General features: G+C 36.9%; 1 protein-coding gene across 1 annotated transcript in view; it reads left to right on the top strand.

Annotated features, from left to right (window-relative positions):
* Positions 1-14,440, top strand: part of ARHGAP15 (Rho GTPase activating protein 15) — a 678,501-nt gene that overhangs the window by 78,023 nt on the left and 586,038 nt on the right. The window contains exon 3 of the mRNA XM_061135692.1: positions 12,006-12,074. Within this exon, the coding sequence (XP_060991675.1) occupies positions 12,006-12,074 (69 nt within the window). The remainder of the gene's footprint in view (positions 1-12,005; positions 12,075-14,440) is intronic.

Genomic DNA, 14,440 nt, shown 5'->3' with positions numbered 1-14,440 from the left:
AGGCCATATGTGTCCACAGGTATTATCAGAGGTAGAGAAACATAAAGTTTCGCTTTCAGAGAAGGCACAGAAGACAGATACTGGAGAGAGAGAGAGAAAGGAAAAATTGTCACTTGTAGTATTATGCAGGCTGCCCATCTAAACCCATCATTGCCTGGCACCTACACACTCAGGGCAAGGATCCAGCCAACTTGTGAGCGGGCACTATGCCATTTGAGCAGATGGGCATGGAAGTCGGCAGCCAGTAGACCATGTATGTGCATCAGCGGTGGGTGTTGAGGGCACGATTCCCAGAGGAGAATGTCCTAACAGCTGTCTGGCCTGAGCCAACATACTTACGACCAAGGAAAAGTGCCATCCTTCAATCCTGCTGAGTTGGATTAACCTTCAGAACTAAATCTGCTTTTTCGGCAGCAGAAGGTGAGTTTGGGGGTCTATGAAAACCTCAAAGAATAACTGAAGAAAGGAAACTGGAAGGATACAGTTATTAGACATTCACTAAAGATGCCAAGGATATTCATATGCATGTTTTAAATATTTGACCCAAAGTCCATTAATTCTTGAAAGAACATCACAGTTATTAAAAGTTCTGCCTACCACAATGCTTTTACAAGTGATCTTTCCACACAGGCAGAGCATTTATAATGAGTTAGATAGTACATTCCCATCTTTGCACTAAGAAATAATGATGTACAAGGAAAGGTGTCAAAGACTATAGAAATCTTACTGTGGGTAAATGTCTTTATCAAACTTTATATATCATAGCTCAAACTAGATATTTCATAGATTACAGTTTTTCAAAGAAGAGAATTTCTTCTTTAGTGATTGAACATATACCTGAAAAAAAAGTAAGAAGGTAACATCATAATTCAACTTAAGCTCTTCTGGGCAATGAGAGAGACTTATATTTGAGACTGTATATAAAGCCTGATTCTAATTTGTTGAGAATTTCCAGATAGTTACATATCATGAAATTAGATATAGGTCGTTTCTGTCCAGCATGGCCAAATAGTGATTTGACAATGATTTGTTTCAGTTAGTTAAAAATTGGTAGGTCATTTTAATAATTTAGACTCTCAATAATTGTTTCCTATTTTCCTTTGTTTAGAGATGTTTGTGAGATAGTTCTCTTGGTATCGTTTTATACTGTCTTGAATCTTTCTATTTAAACAATAAATTATGACTTGCAATTGTGGAGAAAATAGCAATTTGGCCCAAGTGTTCTACATACCCATCTATATTTTTTTAATCTGCTCTCTAAATCCTTTCCTTTTGTTTACACCAACAGAGGAAATATGTCTGTTATGGAGAGTAAAAGAGATGAATAAGTTATTTTACCAACTAACTTTCTATCTGGCTCTAAAGAATTATGTAATGATTTAGATCTAATACCATTAGACCTAATACCGTTAGTAGTATTATTGAGTGAAATAAGATGTCTTTGTGTCTATTTGGCCTTTATTTGCTCATTATATCAATTTGGAAATTGATGACTAAGTATATCTTTGTTGTTGTTCAGTCACTAAGTAGTGCCCAACTCTGTGTCCCCACAGACTGCAGTATGCCGGGCTCCTCTGTCCTCCACTATCTCCTGGAGCTTGCTCAAATTCATGTCCATTGTGTTAGCTATCCAACCATCTCACCCGCATCTCTGCATCTCCTGCATCAGCAGGCAGGTTCTTTACCACTGTGCCACCAGAGAAGCCCTGGCTTAGTATAGATGAACCTATAAAGTAGAAAAAGAAAGTAAACTAAAAATTAAGATGGACATAAGAGCCCTTCATTGAAGAAAATATAGAAAATTTTATTACCCAGATAGCTCTGTGTTTCTTGTTTCTGATAGTTTTTGTCTTACAACCATATTTGAAGGTTAAAATTATGGAGTGTCCAAGTTCTATATGAATGCTACTTCTCAGTCTGAGAAAATTATTGGAGAGAAATATTCTATTGACGGTGAATGCTACATTGCTTCAGTCATTTCCAACTTCCTGTGACCATATGGATGTAGCCCTCCAGGCTCCTCTGTCCATGGGATTCTCCAGGGAAGGATGCTGGAGTGGGTTGCCATGCCCTCCTCTGGGGGATCTTCCCTACCTAGGGATCGAACCTGTATCTCTTACATCTCCCTTATTGGCAGGCAGGTTCTTTACCACTACTATTGGTAGTAGGCAAAAAGAAATAAGAAAACTAAAATAAATAGTATTTAACAATAAACAAGGAAATATATGTAATATACAGTTCATTTATAATTAAACAGGAAGGTAAAAGGCAGTTTGATTTTCTTCTTGGCAGTATACACGTTTGTGACTAAATAAAGGAGGGAAAATATAAAGGAGTAAGAATCATTCCAGCAAACACTTACCTTTGGTTATCTGGGAGAAGAATCTGTGACTGAAGCTGAGTTTCGCTCAACTAGATTTATCCCAGGATTGACAGATTAATGAGAGCTTTAGGTGGCCCAGATGCTAACTAAAGAATATTCAAGAAACTAAAAAAAAAAAAAAAAAATGCTGATAAACTTTAATACATCTTGCAAATGTTTCTGAATCTCTCTTTCATTTTCTACAGGATAAAAGAGATGAGATTGTCAGATTTCTGACTGACAATCAGTTCAGTTCAGTCACTCAGTCGTGTCTGACACTTTGCGATCCTATGGACTACAGCATGCCAGGCCTCCCTGTCCATCACCAACTTCCAAAGTTCACTCAAACTCATGTCCATTGAGTCGGTGATGTCATCCAACCATCTCATCCTCTGCTGTCCCCTTCTTCTCCTGCCTTCAGTCTTTCCCAGTATCAGGGTCTTATCCAATGAGTCAGTACTTCGCATCAGGTGACCAAAGGATTGGAGTTTCAGCTTCAACATCATTCCTTGCAATGAATATTCACGACTGATTTCCTTTAGGATGGGCTGATATGATCTCCTTGCAGTCCAAGTTATTACTGTTAGCAGTCTTCTCCAACACCACAGTTCAGAAGCATCAATTCTTTGGTGCTCAGCTTTCTTCATAGTCCAACTCTCACATCCATACATGACTACAGGAAAAACCATAGCCTTGACCAGATGAACTTTTGTTGGCAAAGTAATGTCTCTGCTTTTTAATATGTGGTCTAGGTTGGTCATAACTTTTCTTCCAAGGAGTAAGCGTTTCTAATTTCAGTGCTGCAGTCACCATCTGCAGTGATATTGGAGCCCCAACAAAAAATAAACTGCCAGTGTTTCCACTTTTCCCCATCCTTTTGCCATGACGTAATGGGACCGGATGCCATGATCTATTTTTCTGAATGTTGAGCTTTAAGCCAACTTTTTCACTCTCCTCTTTCACTTTCATCAAGAGTCTGTTTAGTTCTTCTTCACTTTCTGCCATAAGGGTGGTATCATCTGCATATCTGAGGTTATTGATATTTCTCCCAGCAATCTTGATTCCAGCTTGTACTTCTTCCAGCCCAGCGTTTCTCATGATGTACTCTGCATATAAATTAAATAAGCAGGATGACAATATACAGCCTTGACGTACTCCTTTTCCTATTTGGAACCAGTCTGTTGTTTCATGTCCATTCTAACTGTTGCCTCCTGGTCTGTATACAGATTTCTCAAGAGGCAGGTCAGGTGGTCTGCTATTCCCATCTCTTTCAGAATTTTTCAGTTTGTGGTGATCCACACAGTCAAAGGCTTTGGTATAGTCAGTAAAGCAGAAATAGATGTTTTTCTGGAACTCTCTTGCTTTTTCGATGATCCAACGGATGTTGGCAATTTGATCTCTGTTTCTCTGCCTTTTCTAAAACCAGCTTGAACATCTGGAATTCACGGTTCACGTATTGCTGAAGCCTGGCTTGGAGAATTTTGAGCGGTACTTTACTAGCATGTGAGATGAGTGTAATTGTGCAGTGGTTTGAGCATTCTTTGGCATTGCCTTTCTTTAGGATTGGAATGAAAACTGACCTTTTCACTCCTGTGGCCACTGCTGAGTTTTACAAATTTGCTGGCATATTGAGTGCAGCACTTTCACAGCATCATCTTTTATGATTAGAAATAGCTCAACTGGAATTCCATCACCTCCACTAGCTTTGTTTGTAGTGATGCTTCCTAAGGCCCACTTGACTTCACATTCCAGGATGTCTGGCTCTAGGTGGCTGACAATATACAACCAAAAAAGACTTATGGAAAAATAGAAAAAGAAAGGCATTTATGTATGCCACTATGGTAATTGAATGATATTGTGGGCAGATGGAAGAAGAGAAACAAATTGTCAAACACTATACCGTAGTACATTAATAATGAGTAAAACAGAAGATTTGGTCTTTATATAGTTTATGTTGTTACCTCTCATGAGGACTATGAAGATACATTTAGTAAGGGTAGAATAATTATGAGGCATGGATAAATTTTACATGTGCCTACAATAATTTGTGAAGTTAGAAGGTTAAATGCATGATAAAGTAATGTTCTTATATCTTAACTGCCTTTTTTTTTCAAAAGCAATTACCTACCACATATACATGATTGAAAACATATAACCATCACTTGTGTTGACATTTATTATCTCTAAACAATTAAGTTGCTATAAGTACAGGAAATACTGACTATCTTTCCACATAATCCTACACGCACACACACACACACACACACACACACAAAGCGTCACTAACTTTCTTTAGTTTCTGATTATAGTAGCTTTAAGAAAGAGATTTTGGTGAAACATATGAAGATTTTTAACGTAACACTTGGGATATACCAAAAAAAAAAAAAGAAAAAGAAGAAAAACTTTTGAGAAACTATGAAGACAGAAACTAAACTTAACCACAAATTTATTTCTGTTTTTCATCCAAGTATCCAGGGAGGTTGCTAATGGGAGGTATGCCTCAGAAAATGTACATGTCTGTGAAAATGTTGGAACAAACTAATGCTTTTATTCTAGCGATTTTATTTCAATTCTAAGCCACAAGCTATAAACTTTCATCAAAAATGGTAATCTATTTAAAATCAGAGCTATGTGGAATGTTTCATGTTTATGTATAACTTTCATAGTAGACCCTCCTACACAAGGAAAATAATATGCTCAAATTCTGTTATTTTTATAGTTTGTGTAATAGATCAAGTACTAGTCCCACCTATCAGCTTCATATTTTTAAAATAGATTTTAGAAAAAGGAATGGAAGAACAAAATGAAAACACTGAAAAAGTGACTTTTTAATTCCTGTTTCTGGAGGAAAAGATATCTGAAAAAACTTAATTATAATGCATATTCTAATAAGAACGAAAAGAAATTTAAAGGAAAATATACATTGCACATCTTGAATACTTTATTTTTCCACTTTGCATTACACAATGAGAAAGTGGAGTACTGGGGAGGGTATAGGAGTGAAGTAGAGAGAGTGGTGGGTGGTGATAAAGAAGGAAAAACTCATAGACTTGAGCTAAAAGAATTTCAGTGATATATTAACTTAATATTGAGTTCAAAAAAATCCAAGTCAAAAGATATTTGTTTTTCAATTTTTTTTCAATGGTAGCCCCAAATCATTTCTATTTACTGGAAAAATAAATCAATAGGAAAATGGCATCACTGAAAAAAGATGAGGTCTGACTTTTTTTCCTTCTCAAAAGAAGAGTTGCCATCTACTCAACTACTATTTATTATGAAAGCTTAGCGTATTATGATGCAGAATACCATGATAGAAAAAACAGTTTATGACATAACCATGTCACCTCAAAAGAAACTGTTAAGTAACATTCTTTAATAAATAGGCCAGAGAAATTTTAAGGTGGAAATTTTAAGGTTTCTTTCTGCTTAAAAGCTAGAAGTGAATTGAGAAGTAGCAATTCATAAAATTCTCAAGTGGGAATTGTAAAATCATATTGAAACAAATATGTCATAATTTAAGAGTATAAGAACTAGCCAAAAAAATCAGGGTAGAAAACAAATATGTGGTGGGTATACATACATGTTCATTTATGTTTAAAAGGAAGATCTGTATATGATTTAAGATATTTGGAAACAGAAAAGAAAGCAGACACACATAAAAAAATCATATTTTCAGACTTCCTCAGAAAAAATACTTCTGTAATTCACAGATAAAATAGTGTATCAAAAATTTTGTATCAAGCCACTGCTAATATTTTGACTGTTATTTAAGTTTAACAAATTCAATGATGAGCAATTCCTGCAAAAATGAAAAGGACCTAAGATTAAACAATGGAGCCCAACCTTGCCAGCATTCTGAAACTTATCCAAAAGCAATTTTCAAAACAAGATATAGGGTTTTTTGTTGTCAGGTACATTTAAAAGCTCTGATATTCTGGGAAAAAAGTTAGGATTGTCCAAAATAAAGTATGTGTTTTATTTGCAACACAAGAGATTTTTTTGTAATGTCAACAAGCAAGTACATTTTAAGCACTCACTATTAGAAATTACTGGCATATGAGTATACTAAACATGAAATGTTTGCTGGGTAAAATGAATGGCTCATAAAAACATCTGTGGAAAAGAGTAAAAATTATATATATATGGCTTCCCCAGTGACTCAGCAGTAAAGAATTCGACTGCAATGCAGGAGATGCAGGTTCGATCCCTGAATTGGGAATATTCCCTGGAGATGGGCATGGTGACCCGCTCCAGTTTTCTTGCCTGGAGAATCCAATGAACGGTGGAGCCTGTTATGCTACAGTCTGTAGAGTCACAAAGAGTCGGGAATGCTAAAGCAACTGAGCATGCACAGACACGTGTATGTGTGTGAATCTGAATCACTTTGCTGTATCGCAGAAAAGCAGAAAAACACAACACGGTAAACAAACTACATTGCACTACAAAAAGTCTAATGTCTTAAGTGGTAATGTTTCTTAAGAGATCATCCCATAAAAATTTGCAAAATTATCAGATACTATTATATTAATAAGTTATTAATAAATAATTCTGTAAACTGTAAGATTTTCTGTTGTTTATGCTATGACTTTAGGAGAATCCTCTTTTTTCCCCTTCAAACTTACCTCATGAGATTGTGGTTGACCTCAAATTTTCTTTACAATTATTATTTCAATTAAGTATGTCACAGAAAGACAGTTCTTTTGAAACAGTCTAAGTTTTTCAGATATCCATACAAGACAACTGAGCAATTTTGGATCAAGAATTTCCTAAATCATAAGTCTCAGTCAGCATAATCTGATTTGGCATAATAGCATATTTCTGTACCTAATACTTAACTGAGAAAGACATTAAAGCAAAAGACAGGTGATGAAAGTTTTCTTTTCTTCCATATCTTTGTAACTTGGTTGAATATGATTGATTAGCTAGTTTATTGATTTAGGAATGATCAGCAATATTACTTCCCCCAGAGGAATATTAAGATGATTCATAACAGATTCAAAATCTGATTTCTAGCTTCCTGCGTAAACGTGTACAAATTTATAGGTTTAGCTCTCCTCAAATTTCTACCTTACGAATATCCACTTATGCACACAGGGGATCTCTGTAGTTCCCCAAGAATTTAGTGACTGTTTTTATACATAAACATTTATATTGCTGGAAAAATAATAAAGTACAATAACTAAGGGCTTAAGTACACATTTCACTAGCTGTGGATTTTCAAAGTTCCCGTAAAGGTCTGTGTTTATCTTTTTTAAATATATGTCACTGATCTCTTAATTTCTGGGTGATAATTATTTTAGTATATTCAAAAACACTTTGAACAGTGCCTAGCAAATAATAGGTACTTAATAAATGTTGGCAGGTAGTATTGTATCATATCTTAAGTTGAATTCTTGTTTATACCATGGAACCAAAGGTTTCCCTCAAAGGTGGTATGTGCTTAGTAACTGGTCATTTCTGATCCAATTTCTTTCTATTAAAATTTGTTTCCCAGGCTCAGTCATTCACTTATTGTTTGTGGGTTTTTTTCCCCCCACATTTCATTTACTTAAATAAGAAAACTCCTTCTATCCCAGAATTCTCCCACCATTGTAAGTTGAGTATAAGACATGAATACTAAATTCCCAGTATAATGAGTAATAATTAAAAGTAGTAAATTGTAAACACATAGTCACTTAAATAAATTCCTAGTTCTTTAAGAGGCTTAAGTCTCAAATATATCTATCTATATCTATATCTATCTATCTATCTATCTAATCTATATATATATACACATACAGCCTCCTGTTGAAAAGCTGAAATATCAATGAATAACAGATACAAGGTTTTGGTTCTAGGATTTCTCCCATTAACTGCTATTCTGTTTGCAGTTTTCTTATGCAGAAGACCTTTCATTTCAACACTAACTAATCATCAATTATGGTTTTCTTACTTAGGGTAATGCTAACAAATATAAAATTATCTAAAATATATCATGGCTCCACAAATTAGAAGTTTATTCCTCACTATTTAAAAGTTCAAAGGGCATTTTCTACCTGAACTTTCTGTTCTCACTACATCTTTTTTCTCAGTATAAAATTATTCCAAAATAAAGTTGACTAAATAAGACAAAGTGAGTTTTCCTGAACTATGCTTGGGTTTTCTTGACCTGGTGATTCAGCATTCTCCCATCTTGCATTTTCATTCTCCCATAAGGCCTCGGTTGATGTTTATTCCCAGCTGGTATCCTAGGAAAGAGAACATGTTGGGGGAACTCTCACTGGTTAATAGCCTTGAAAGGGAAGTGGTTCTCATTGTTTCTACTCATTTGTTTTTGGTCTAAACTAGTCACATAGCCACTCTCAACTGTAAGACAAGCTGAGAAATGCAGTCTGGAAATGTGCCCTGGAAGGAGAGGACAGACTCTGGTGAGAGACTTCCAGATTCTTCCTCCCTCCCATATATCAATTTGCACCTGTCTTTCAACACTTAGGAATAAACTCATACACCTCCTCAAAGGAGACAACCAAAAGCCTCAGCTAGTTACTGCCTTGAGCTCCAATTCCAGAATCTCTGGTGGTAACAGCTTTCTGCGTCAGCTCCAAATTTTCACCAGGGGATTAAGAACGTCAAACTATTTTCTCCATCATCTCTAACAGATAATGCTAGGGCAAGCAATTGATACCTGAAAATAAGCAAAAGCCAAAAATCCTCTAATTTATAAGGGAAAGAATGGCAAATAACCAACAGTCACTAGATGCAAGTGATAATGAACCCTCCTGGTCAGGTCCTGTGAGACCTGTCCAGGCAGTACAGACAGTCTCTGGCTCATCTTTCTAGGAGAATTTCCCATATCCATTGTTCTCCAGGGTTTTTGGCTGTGCTTTCTGAGTCTCTTCCTTCTCCATTATCCTTCACGGACCATATCTGAAGTGGCCATGGAAGAGAATGGCCTCCTTGAAGGCTGTACTGCCTTCATAATTGTTTTTGTGGAGCAAATATGGAATTCAGGGATTGAATAGAATCACAGGGTCTTTATATCAGGCTTTTGGTTTCTTTGGGAATACAATTCCCTCAAAATCTTACCAGACCACCTTATCTGCCTCCTGTGAAACCTGTATCCGGGTCAAGGAACAACAGTTAGAATCAGACATGGAACAGAAGACTGTTTCCAAATTGGGAAAGGAGTATGTCAAGGCTGTATATCGTCACCCTGCTTATTTAACTTATATGCAGAGGGCATCATGCAAATTTTCAGGGTGGATGAAGCACAAGCTGGAATAAAGATTGCCAGGAGAAATATCAATAACTTCAGATATGCAGCTGACACCACCCTTATGGCAGAAAGCAAAGAGGAACTAAAGAACCTCTTGAATAAGGTGAAAGAGGAGAGTGAAAAAGCCGGCTTAAAGCTCAACATTCAGAAAACTAAGATCATGGCATCTAGTCCCATTACTTCATGGCAAATGGATGGGGAAACAATGGAAACAGTGACAGACTTTATTTTCTTGGGCTCCAAAATCACTACCTGTGGTGACTGCAGCCATGAAATGAAAAGATGCTTGCCCCTTGGAAGAAAGCTATGACCAACCTAAACAACATATTAAAAAGCAAAAACATTACTTTGCTGAAAGAAGTCTGTATGGTCAAAGCTATGTTCTTTCCAATAGTCATGTAAGGATGTGAGAGTTGGACCATAAAGAAGGCGAAGCATCAAATTAATGCTTTTGAACTATGGTGTTGGAGAAGACTCTTGAGAATCCCTTGGACTGCAAAGAGATCAAACCAGTCAATCCTAAAGGAAATCAATCATGAATATTCATGGAAGGACTGATGCTGAAGCTGAAGCTCCAATACTTTAGTCACCTGTTGTGAGGAGCTGACTCATTAGAAAAGACACTGATGCTGGGAAAGATTGAATGCAGGACAAGAAGGGGCCGACAGAGGACGAGGTGGTTGGATGGCATCACTGATTCAATGGACATGAGTTTGAGCAAGTTCCAGGAGATGGTGAAGGACAGGGAATCCTGACATTCTGCAGTCCATGGGGTTGCAGAGTTGGACATGACTAAGTGACTGAACAACACCACCACCACAATCTTAGCTGGCATTGAATTGATCTTTTCAGTCTGTTTCATGTGCTGGTAAACAGAGCCAAAATCATCCAAAATTATTTTCTAGACATAGTGCTTAATTTAAAGATTCCTTACACTCATATCTCTCTCTCTTTCTCTCTCAGTCTGTGTCTCTTTCTTTCTCTTCCTACTGATTTGTCCCACCACCTTCTCTTCTTTATGCAAAGTACTGGAAAATCCCTTTATAATGAAATCATACTATTAATGAGAGCTTTTATTTAAATTTTAAAATATGATTTTAATTATAAATTCCTTCCTTTTTTTTTAACTATAGAATCTGTCTATGATGCTTCTTCAGGAGAAAAGGCATTTAAAGCAAATTTGTTCTGAAAGCACTTACTGTGTGTTTTGTATATTTATATATATATGGATAACAGTGGAAGACATGGACATTAATAGCACATTAACTCTGAAGAAGCTAAGTTTATAAACACACAGCATAAATACGAAAGTTTCAATATTAAATATTTTGTCCCAGTTACTACTACTGCTTTGCAGATCACTCTGAAACACAGAGGTGTAAAACAATGATTTTTTTTTATGCTGATAGACTCTGATAAAAAATTCAGATAAAGCACAATAGGAGTAGATACTGCCGTGTTTGATATCTCTACTGAGAAGACCTGAAAGCTATGGAGATTCAATGCCTAGAAGAAGAAATCATGAAGGTATTTTTATGTTCACATGGTCAGTGACTGATACTGGCTGTCTGCTGGAAACTCACCTAGTCTGTCAGCTAGAAAACTGGTCTCTCTCAATGGGCCGATTTGGGCTTCCTCTCAACATGGTGCCTTTTTTTTTTTTTTTTTTTTCTTTTTAACAAAAAACAGCAAATGTATTATTCAATGTCCAGTACCACACCACAGCACCACCTAGAGACCTCACCTTCCCTCCTTACCTGTCCCCAAGGGTACACCCGAAATGGAAAAAATAAAAGTAAACCCAGGTCTCACCTCCTTCTCTGAAAGAAGGGGCGTTGGCCTTGGGAGCCCCTTTCTGCAGGTCCCAGCTGGCAGGAGAGCAGGTCCTTCCTATGCCCAGAGAGCTGGGCTCCAGCCTTCAATAACAGAAAGAACATTCAAACAGGAGCAGAGCCCTGTTTCTGCAGAGGAAGATGATTTGGAAGGGTTCCAGAACAGGTGGGGAGTGAGTGGTATTTTTATACTCTAATATTTGGAGTCATATATGTCACTTCTGCCATGTATTCTGCTTAAAGCATGTATAAAAGTCCACCCAAGTTCAAAATGAAACAGCATACAGCCCACCATTTGATAGGAAGGCTATCAAGGTCAAAGGGTAAGGAGACCACACGGAATATGAGATATCGTTGCAGCCAGCCATCTTTGAGTACACCTTTTATCCAAATTAGTTAATGTCCCAAACATTTGCTTCCCTTTTAAATTTACTTTATTCACCTTTTTGAGTGAATGTGAATATGGTGATTTTCCTGTGCACAGTTACAAAATTATGCTCTTTAAAGTTTTTTAATATAAATTATATAATTGTATCAAATGTCACTATTTTTTCAGATATCCCGGCACAGAAGAAATCATTCACAGCATGTCTTGAAAGATGTCATTCCTCCATTGGAACAATTGGTAAGTATTTCACTTCAGTACTGTATTATTTGTCTACTGTCAACAAAATAAATTACCTCAGAACTCAGCAACTTAGGACAGCATATACCTCAGGTTTCTGTGGGTCAGAAATCTGGGCATAACCAAAAGTTTTCACCCAAAATTTAAGCTAAAATTGTGGTAACATCTGAAGGCTTAAATGGGGAAGAATCTGTTTTCAAGCTCAAGCACATGGCTGTTGGCACGATTTAGTTCCTTTGAGGCTTTTGGCCAGAGGTTTCTCTTCCTTGCCACTTGCGTATTAGCTTTCTTCTTCAAAGCATGCTGGCTGAGAAGGCAAGAGAGTCTGTTGTGTGTGCTCAGTCACTTCAGTCATGTCTGACTCTTTGTGACCCCCATGGGCAATAGCCTACCAGGCTCTTCTGTCCATGAGATTTTCCCAGCAAGAATATTAGAGTGGGTTCCCATGCTGTCCTCCAGGAGATTTTCCAGACGCAGAGACTGAACCCAAGTCTCCTGCATTGCAGGCAGATTCTTTACCAGTTGAGCCTCAGGGAAACACCAGAGAGTCTGTTAGAAAGGTGAAAAATAGAATCTTTTGCAACCTAATCATAGAAGTGATATCCCATCAGTTTTGCTACATTCTCTTGGTCACTAAATTCAGTCTATACTTAAGGAGGCGGGATTATAGATGAGTGTGAGTAACAGGTGGTAGTGGTGGTTTAGTTGCTAGGTTGTGTCCCATTCTTTGTGACCCTATGGACTGTAGACCACCAGGCTACTCTGTCTATGGGATTTCCCAGGCAAGAATACTGGAGTGGGTTGACATTTCCTTTTCCAGTGAAGTAAAGGTTATCAGGCACCTACTGCAAATTTTGACATTTTTAAGGAAAAATTAATCCCTTATCTTTAGACTCTAAGAGTGAGAGCAAGTTTTTTTTTTAATCTTCTTGTTGTTTATTGTTGTATCCTAATGACAATTAAGAGTTACCTGAAACATCCTACAAAACATAAAAGAATGAAGTAGATATAGAGATAAATTACTTACAGATGTCTTAGAGATATCTTAAAAACAAATAAACACAAGCTTTGTGATATGTAACTTTCTTTTTATTAATGATTTCCTTTTTGAAAAATGTAATGCCTCCTTTCTCCTTGCTTATCCTTCTTGTACTTCATATTAGTCAACAGGACTTCCAGTCCTCAAAATGATTTTTTTCTTGGCTCAGTTCTATGATTTTCTTCGCTTGGTATGTTTTAGGTCACTTATGTCCACTCTAGCTAATTGCTTTGTTATTCTGTTTTACTTCAGAGTAAAAAATTCTCTAAAATATTGTCTACTTTTAATGTCTCTAATTTCTCCCCTCCTTTTACTTCTTGCAGCAACTCCATTTAGGCATTTATCTCAACCACTCACCTCTTAACGAGGTCGTCTGTTACTTTCATGCTACTAAAGTTGGTACCAGCATGGGCACATGTTGGTAAAGTTTTGGTTTTTTCCTTAGATTATCTTATCTCAGAATTTAACCCAATTAATAACTTTTTTAGAAACATTTTCCTCACATGACTACCAGGAAACTGCTGTCTTATGGATATCCAAATAATTAAGTGGTCACTGACTTTCCATCTCCTTTACTGGTTCTCGTTCATCTTGGAGATCAACTCTTAACTTTTCTTCTTTCTGTCTACATTTATTCACTAAGGAATCTCATTTCAGTATTGTTGTTTCATATACTGTGCTACACTAACCACTTCTAATATTCATTCTTCGGGATAGACCATTGCCCTAAACTACAATACTGTACATTGTGCATTTTCATTTATATGTCTATATCTCAAATTTAACATCCAAAAGTAATTCTGATTTCCCTCCAAACCTGCTCCTCCCAGTCTTCTCCATTTCACAGGATGTAACTCCATTCTTCTAGGTCCTACAGTCAAAACTGTTAGTCATCTTTGACTTTGTTTATTTCATTACATAAACTAAAACACCAAAGAACCCCATTTTCTCTGTCTTTAAAATCCATCTAGAATCATTTCACTTTCCCCCACCTTCATGCTATGTCATTCATCTCCTAGTTTATTACATGTGTATGACACAGCTGAGCAACCAAACTGAACTGAACTGATCTGATGCTTTAGTTGCTTGGTTATGTCTGACTCTTTGAGACCCCATGGAATGTAGCCCACCAGGCTCCTCTATCCATGGAATTCTCCAGGCAAGAATACTGGAGTGGGTTGCCATTTCCTTCTCCAAGGGATCTTCCCAACCCAGGGATCGAACCTCAGCCTCCTGCATTGCTGGCACATTCTTTACTGCCTGAGCTACCAGGGAAGACTTTGGGCCCTGGTGGCTCAGACGGTAAAGTTTATTATAATACCTTCCT

The sequence above is a fragment of the Dama dama genome, chromosome 33, assembly GCF_033118175.1.
Source record: "Dama dama isolate Ldn47 chromosome 33, ASM3311817v1, whole genome shotgun sequence".
NCBI lineage: Eukaryota > Metazoa > Chordata > Mammalia > Artiodactyla > Cervidae > Dama > Dama dama.
Note: the sequence above shows the minus strand (reverse complement) of the source record. Positions and strands in the feature narration are given on the sequence as shown.